The following is a 7,947-nucleotide window of genomic DNA, read 5'->3' on the forward strand; positions in this document are numbered from 1 at the left end:
AATCCGCGTTATTCTCCCTAAACCTCGAAAGAGTAAAACCATCAAAATTCACAAAATTCTTTCAAACTCAAAATAAAAACCAAGCAACGAAAATTGTCGGTTCTTGAAATCTCGTTCCTTGAAATCTCGCTTCTTGAAAATTCCAAAGCAAAGCAAAGGAAATCCTAGGACCTCCAGAATCAAGAATCCACGAGAAAATTCTAAACCGGGCCGCGTGAGTTTCTCCGGAACCCCGCCGGAAGATCCCTCGAAGCCCCGATCCTTGGATCCGCTCGGGCGACGCGGCAAACCATACACAGTTTTGCTTCCGCGTCATGAGACCACCGTGAGAACTAATGAAAGCACGGGGTCTGGCGTTGCGCGATAACACGGGCACCGTGGCGATAAATCGAAAAGCTCATCGGCCCGTGAAAGGGCCCGGGAGGATAGCGCGGAATGTGAGACTCGGTCGGTGCGGTGGTCCTCTGAAAAAGCTTCTGCGCAAGGACGATGCTTGGACCGCTATAAAAGCTCGATCGGGGCTGGCTCGCTTTCCAGTCACGTATATACAGCCCTGTTCCCGGGATCGATTCGGATCGACGAAGGAATTCGACGGGATGGGAGCGACGAGGCGGCCCACGATCTTCTGCTTCGATTGAGAGCGCGCCCTTGGTGGCTTCGTAATCGCGCGCTTCTCATTAGGGGCGAGCTCCGGCGGCAACGATGTTCGAAAATGCGAGGAATTCGCGGTCGATCGTGGTCACGGTGGTCTACCTGAGCCTCTTCCTGGACAACGTCCTCCTTACGGTTGTTGGTAAATACTTGGCAAACGCTGTACATACGATCCTTCGCGGCGATGGTAATTAGTGGCCATTTTAGCGACGCAGCAGTCCTAAACGGCTAGACCACCCTTGGCCAGGTCAAGAAATATCGCATCTTTGGGAATTTATTTCTAAGTGACAAAAACACTTTTATCGATCAAAATTTTCCAACGAAGATAGAGACATCTTTGAATAATATATACAATTTTTTTTTCAAGTATCAAAACATTCCGAAAACTTTTTCGACGTTTTCCGAAACGGTGTAATTTCGGTTAAACTCTGTGGACTTTTATACAATTTTGCACAGATGTTCTTAAATGTATCCTCTATCGTTCAACGGTCAATTTTGTTCGATATTTTAATTTTTACCTGACTTATGCGTAAATTAAGTCCATTTTCTTACACACGGGAAAATCAGCTGTTTGCTTCGAAGTGTAGCTATTTTGTTATTTTTCAACCAATCGAAAAAATTGTCGGTCGGGCGATAGAGAATACGTTTAAGAACATCTGTGCAAAATTGTGTAAAAATCCATAGAGTCTTACTCAAATTACAGCGTACACCGTTTCGGAAAACGTGGTTTAGAGAAAAACGCATTTAAAGTTTTCGGAATGTGTTGATATTTGAAAAAAAAATTGTATGTATTATTCAAAGATGTCTCATTGAAAAATTTTTATCGATAAAAGTGTTTTTGTGGTCTAACCCCTTACGGCTGGGCAGAGTTGAGGGAAAAGCGGGGACTATGATTAAACAGGTAGTGTTAATTTTGAAGTGCGTGATGGTCGCCTCGGGATTTACGCTTTTCAGTGCCGATCATTCCCGACTACCTCTGCACTATTGATGGAAACTCGACGGGGACAGAGGACGATGAAAACGGCCGGGTGGGATTATTGTTGAGCTCCAAGGCCCTGGTGCAATTAATACTGAATCCTGCGGTGGGCACTCTGACTGGCACTCTGGGGTACACCAGGCCATTGTTGCTGGGCAATTTCAGTCTTCTTCTGGCGGCGATGAGTAAGCTTGCTTTTCTTCTTGAACCCTTCTTTCTGCCTCCCCTTTTCTTGTAGGTAATGGAATTCTCTGACTTGTGGAATTTCATGGTTTTCGCAGTGTTCGCGTTTGGGCAGACTTACGAGGTCCTGTTCCTCGCAAGGAGCATCCAGGGCATCTCCTCCGCGTGCATAGGGGTGTCCGGGATGTCCCTGGTGGCCTCCCAGTACCCTGAAGAGGACAAACGGTCCAGGATCATGGGCTTCGTGCTTGGAAGCATCGCTCTAGGTGTCCTCGTGGGGTACCCAATCGGCTCTGTGCTCTACGACCTCGAAGGGAAAATGGCCCCTTTCTTACTAGTGTGTTGCTTCATCGTCGTTGCTATATGTACGCACTCCTTTATTCAAAACCTCTGAATTTCACTTCGGTGCTCTCACGTGCAAACCTTTCTTCCAAGGTCTACAGATCTTCACGCTGGACATCCAGGCGAAAGTTGAGGTGAGCATGGAATTCCAGTTCTTAAGTTGTTTCTTTAGTTTCCTTAGAATATTTGAAGTCTCTATAATATTCTATGTTACCCTATCTTTAGCCCAGCGAACAAAAGACGTCCTGGACACACTTATTGTCAGACCCACAAATTCTCGTCATCTTCGGAGCGATTTGGTGCTCGACGTCCCCAATGGCCATCTTGGAGCCTTGCCTACCGATATGGCTACGGACCCACGTGAAACCGAAGGTTCAAGTTTCCTCGTAAACCATAAAATACTTGAAGACAATGATTTATTAGACCCCCATTCGCATTAAAAGACAATTCATTTTTTAATGATGTATGTAGCTCCGTATTCAGGTGCTCTTAAGGGGATATACCTAGAGGCGAATGTTTGTGATTTTTTTTTTGAAAAAGCGGAAGCATATATTTTCGCAGAACTTCTTGCACTTAAAAGAGCAACATTTAAAGAACATTTGGTAATTTTTTCGTAGAAAAATATATACGTTTATATTAAAGCAACAACAGACATGCAAGAAGCCTTTTTAAAAATTTGGTTTCGCGATGAGCACTGCCATTCGGAAGCAGATTATCTAAAAATATTATTTCCCACAGAAGTGGCAGCTGGGGACAGTGTTCATCCCAGACAGCGTCGGGTACCTAGTCGGCACGAATTGCTTCGGCATGATTGCTTATCGCTACGGACGCAGCAAAGTGGCTGTTTTAGCCATGTTCGTGGTGGGCGTGAGTGCCATTTTGATTCCATCCGCGGACACGATGTCTCAATTAATAGTGCCACACTTTGGGATGGGTTTGGGCATCGGGGTGGCAGACGCTGCTCTGGTACCACTGCTGGCCAGCTTGGTGGACCAAAATGGCGACTACGGGCCTGTCTACTCGATTCAACAAGTGGCTGTGAGCCTGGCCTATTCCCTTGGTAATTAATCTACTTCGTTAAACGATAATCTAATAGAGACGCAACGCAGACTTGGCTTCCTTCCGATTATAACAGACACTCTGCCACTCCTCTGGTATTCGCTTTCAAAGTTAAAAGTACCTATTACTAGAGTTTCAATGAAGCTTTTGGAAGTGCCTCCGTTGAATGGTAAATAAAGGAACTGTTTGTCTCGAAGGGCCTATTCTGGGCGGTGAGATGGTGAAGGCGATTGGGTTTCAATGGGTAATGCGAATCGTCGGCCTGGCGAACGTCGCTTACTGTCCGCTGCTAATATACCTCACCCTGGGAAGGAGAAGACCGTTGGCGCAGGAAGACGAGAAGAGGGATTACGAGACCATTCAGAAGCCGGTGGCGAAGTACGAACGGTTCAGAGACTCCGACGATGATCTTTGATCGAATGAATCTCCACTAAGACACTCTACAGGATACACCTGTCTTCCTTCAGATCCCAGAGACACCGGAGAATTCCTTAACAACCCTAACAGATTAATAATACCTTTTACTGCAAGGAGATTAATTGCGAGAGGAGTTAAATGTACATTTACCGTAACGATGTTGAGATAATAAAGGTAAGGTAACTAAATACCCAGTGTCCGATTTCTTTCCGAGAACTCGGCTACCTGGCATCCTTACCCACCCCCGCTGATACCCCATTTCAAATTCCTGCCTCGAGAACACCCAGAAACAGCATTAGCAACATCGTTGTACTCCCACTTAACCATACCATGGAGACTAACTCGGTGCTAAGTTCTAACGAAGTAAATTGCCGCCCCTCGAATTACCGAGCAACGTCCTGGAGCTGCCTAGCTACGTCCAAGAAAGTTTCGCGACCGGAGCGGGTCGGCCAAGTAGTTTGAAAATTCCGGAGCCAGAGGAAGACGTTCGTTAAAAGTGATCGACGGTAACAGGATTGCTCTCTACCTCCACGTTGGTCACATTCTGGATAATGAATTAGGGCGTTGATTGTTCGCCGACGCTTCGTAGTTAATTAATATCGCCCGGTTTTTATTCGAGGGAAAAGCTCGCGAATGTAATTTACACGCGGCCCGGGGAGGCCACGCGATATTGCATGCGCTGAGCCGCGACGAAAAAAGAGAGAACGAAACGGAAAGTGTGCTTGACGCTCGCCACAGTCAACGACTAATTATGCCCCTTAAATTAGCTGCGACTAAATTAGCGGCGTAATTACGCCGGCCTGTCGTTACCGCGAAAGCGTTGCCATTTAATAACGACCGTTTCGCGAGCTCCGGGCCGAAACGAATGCGGGAAGTGGGCACAATGGGCACGGTTTGTCGTTTAACGCTGATGGAGATGTACCTTTTGCAATTCGGGGCGAAATTGTTTCGCATTTGTCCAGACGCTCGGTGTCTATTTATGATTCATGGGGGACGAAGTCTCGTTGGTGTATTTCAGCTATCAATATTCTACGCTAATTGCAGTTTCTCGTGACGGTAGACGCTGGACGATTAACCGGCTATCTTTAGTAGAATTGCTTAGTGGGCTTATTTAGAGTGCACCATTAGGGCCGTGTTAATAATCTAGAAATGGTAAGGAAGACAAAAGTGAAGGAAGTTTCTCTACCACTTCTGAAAACGATTAATTGACCGCTCCAAAAATTACCTATGGATAGCTGACAAAGAAAAGGGAAACACCGTGCTGCAATCTTAAAAACATATTTTCTGAAATTTTCTAACAACCGAGCAGGGAGGTGGATTCCTTTTTCAAAAAGTCACAATTCTAAAAAAAAATTGTCCTATGCCTAATAGTTCTCCAGATATTCCAGAGAATATGTTTTCGACCCCCAAACTTTGGGGACTGTTTTAGGGCTCTATCTTCAGAAAAATATGATTTTATCTAAACGCGAACCTCTTCGATGACGTTGGCGCACACCTGAGTGTAGCACAGCGATCTGATTGCAAAAAGGAGACAATTTTCTGAAAGTTGAATAACTTACGCTGGGACTAGACCTAAAATTTTAATTTTAGTTTGTATTTGTAATACTTTTTACGTCGATGTAAAGAATAATATGAAAAAATTATCTAAGGAAAAAAATTATTTTTTCTTTCAAACGCTATAACTCTCAATTTTTCATTTTTTTTCTTTAAAGTAGACCACTCCCAGCGTAAACTATCTGACTTTACGAAACTTCTCTTTTTTCTACAATCAGATGATTGTTACATCGTCGAAGATGTGGGCAAGGTTCCCCATAATTAACAAATAATAAGAAGAATCGATATAAAAAAAATATTTTCTGTGAGTATAAAGATGCCTCCTTATATCCCGAAAGAGTTTAATGCAATTTTGCGAACAGTTTTTTCAAAAAAAAATCTTATATCCCAGTTACTTTTGGGGCTGTTAGACGAGAATCCTCCCTTAAGTCCGCCACTGCTTGTAAGTTTCTCTGCCTAAATGGAAATAAGAATCCACTTTCGCTCAGCCAACAATTTGCCAAACAAGGAGTAAAGTGTGAGAATCAGGGGCTAAACGAGGGTTGGTACCCCATGGTCACTTGTCCCCACATAAATTCCAGCCCCTGTTACACTAATTGCCCAGCGATCGGCAGAAACCGTAACGCCGCGCCCGCGCCCCGGGAGGCCATGAAAAGTCGAGGACTCCGGTTATCGATACGCCGGAGGAAGCATTAAGGAAAGCTCTCCGCGGAAAGACAAACAGCGCGCGTTTCCCGCGCTCCTCGGCGAGGATACAGGGGAACTCGATCTTCCGCGTAAAGACCGAGTCCCTCGACGGCCATCGCGGCAAAGTACAGAGATCGCGAGTCGGCGCCCTTAATAATTCACACTCGCCAACCGCTTCCCTTTTGCCAGGCGAGCTTGGGGCCGCGCGTGTGCGCTCACTAAGCAGTCGCGTGCAAACGTAATCTTGGTGATTAAACGCGGCCGGATCGTTTCGAAGGAGAAAACGGCCGGCAGCCACCATAACCGTAAGAATATTGAATTACTCTGCCGGGATAATGGGAACGTCGCCGTACTCCCGTAATGACGCTGGTCGAATTACGCTCCGTAAATAGAAAATCGATGGCGGTGCGCGTCTGGCCCTTGAAACCTGCCCCCCGAACGGTGAAATTTCGTTTCGAGGAAACGGAGGGCAGCGAAGCGTGCCTACAGGCGGAATTTCATCCACCAACGACCAGTGCCCTTGTAAAAGTAACATTAACTGTTACCATTTATCCTGATACAATAAAATAACTGACTGAGAATATCAGCTTTCAACCTTCTGATTCACCCTCCACATGGGGAGACTTCTCAGAAACTACCCATAGCTTCGAAGACTTTGACGCTCTATTATCTGCTGTTAGAAATAAAAAAATGGCCCCTTGTTGCACTTAAATCAACCATCTAATTCACCCTCCACGTGGTGAGGCTTCTCAGAAACTACCCCTAGCTTCGAAGACTTTGACGCTCTATTATCTGCTGTTAGAAATAAAAAAATGGCCCCTTGTTACGCTTAAATAACTCAGGGGGTGGATTTAAAAATCGGAGAAGGAGGGAAGTGTGGTGCAAACAGTCTCTGTAAGGGTGCCAGAGACAAAATGGAGGCACGCGAGGAGGCTAGAGACGCAACGATCATCGCGCCAGCGCTTTCGAAGTCACTTAGAGACTTCTGTGAATCATAATGGCGATGGATTTATTCATGTTCGCGTCTCGTACGTGACCGGACTCGGAGGGTGGGAGAGGGGCTACGCTAGTAGCGATCAACGAAGGGAAGCACTGGATAAAATCAGCAGCCATTCAGGATTTCGATTAGAATTTAAGGTAGGAGGGAGGACCACTTATCTTCTTCCTGTTCCTGTCGTCCTCCTTTCATCCGGAACTCCACTTCCCCTTCTGGGTGGCTAACGAGCCACCTTGCCCCCTGTGCACCCTCCACCATCTATGGCCCCTCTTCTTTTTTTCTTCGGTCAGAACCGCAGACTTAGGGTGTCCCCTCGAGGATCGACCGAACGTCAATAAATGGGATATCGAGGAGGAATGATTGGGAGAATGAAAGGGATAAAGAGAATTATTATTACCAAATGGTTTTCGCGGGGAAAGCTTGCTGCAATTTTAATATCTATGGTAATTGAACGAGGATTACTTAAGAGAGAAGCTTCTAGGTGAAAGAATTTAAGTAAATTCTAAATCGAATGTTTAAAGCACCCATCCATCGATTAATTAATTTCTTCTGACCTTTAAGGGTGAATCCTATTTTTGGGCTATAAACATAGCAAAGTTTGGTATTTTTTTTTTAAGAAACTAGCAAAACAAACTGCAACTTCTTCAGAGATGCATAAAAACATGGTCCAAATTTCAGATGAACGGAATCGCTGGTTTCTAAAAAAAATCCCAAATTTGGTTATGTTTTTACCTCCAAAGATAGGCTTCAAGCATTTTCAAGTCGAGCTACAACCGCCTGCTTATTTCACTGAGTGAATACACTCGGTACTTCATAAACCTACATCAGCCTCCCCTTTATTTCCCCGCGCACGAAACTCCCCAACGTCTAATTACAACGAAGTCTTATCGAATCTCGAAGACGACGAGCCTTATTCCCTCGATTCCATGAATTCACCCGAGTTTCCAGCACCTGCCGCCCAATCGCCGCTTACTCTGCCGTAAAAAAGCTTTCCACGACACGGTGCACCCCTTGGCGACGAATGTGTTTACGACAGATAACAGGGCTTACGAGCTTCTTCGCGGGGGTTGAGACGTTAAGT

General features: G+C 45.5%; 1 protein-coding gene across 1 annotated transcript; it reads left to right on the top strand.

Moving 5' to 3' along the window:
- Positions 1 to 564: 564 nt before the first annotated feature.
- Positions 565 to 3,789, top strand: LOC143373677 (synaptic vesicular amine transporter). Its single transcript, XM_076821139.1, has 7 exons — positions 565 to 793; positions 1,606 to 1,812; positions 1,909 to 2,175; positions 2,246 to 2,286; positions 2,378 to 2,524; positions 2,891 to 3,212; positions 3,409 to 3,789. The coding sequence occupies exons 1-7, from the start codon at positions 703 to 705 to the stop codon at positions 3,624 to 3,626; spliced, it is 1,293 nt and encodes a 430-aa protein (XP_076677254.1). The 5' UTR covers positions 565 to 702; the 3' UTR covers positions 3,627 to 3,789.
- Positions 3,790 to 7,947: the final 4,158 nt, after the last annotated feature.

The sequence above is a fragment of the Andrena cerasifolii genome, chromosome 10 (genome assembly GCF_050908995.1).
Source record: "Andrena cerasifolii isolate SP2316 chromosome 10, iyAndCera1_principal, whole genome shotgun sequence".
NCBI lineage: Eukaryota > Metazoa > Arthropoda > Insecta > Hymenoptera > Andrenidae > Andrena > Andrena cerasifolii.

Excerpts from the sequence above, each read along its gene's own strand:
- LOC143373677 (XM_076821139.1), top strand. The coding sequence starts at position 703 with ATGTTCGAAAATGCGAGGAATTCGCGGTCGATCGTGGTCACGGTGGTC. Across the intron at positions 2,176-2,245 it reads CTTCATCGTCGTTGCTATAT|GTCTACAGATCTTCACGCTG; the intron begins GTACGCACTCCT and ends CTTTCTTCCAAG. Across the intron at positions 2,287-2,377 it reads ACATCCAGGCGAAAGTTGAG|CCCAGCGAACAAAAGACGTC; the intron begins GTGAGCATGGAA and ends CCCTATCTTTAG.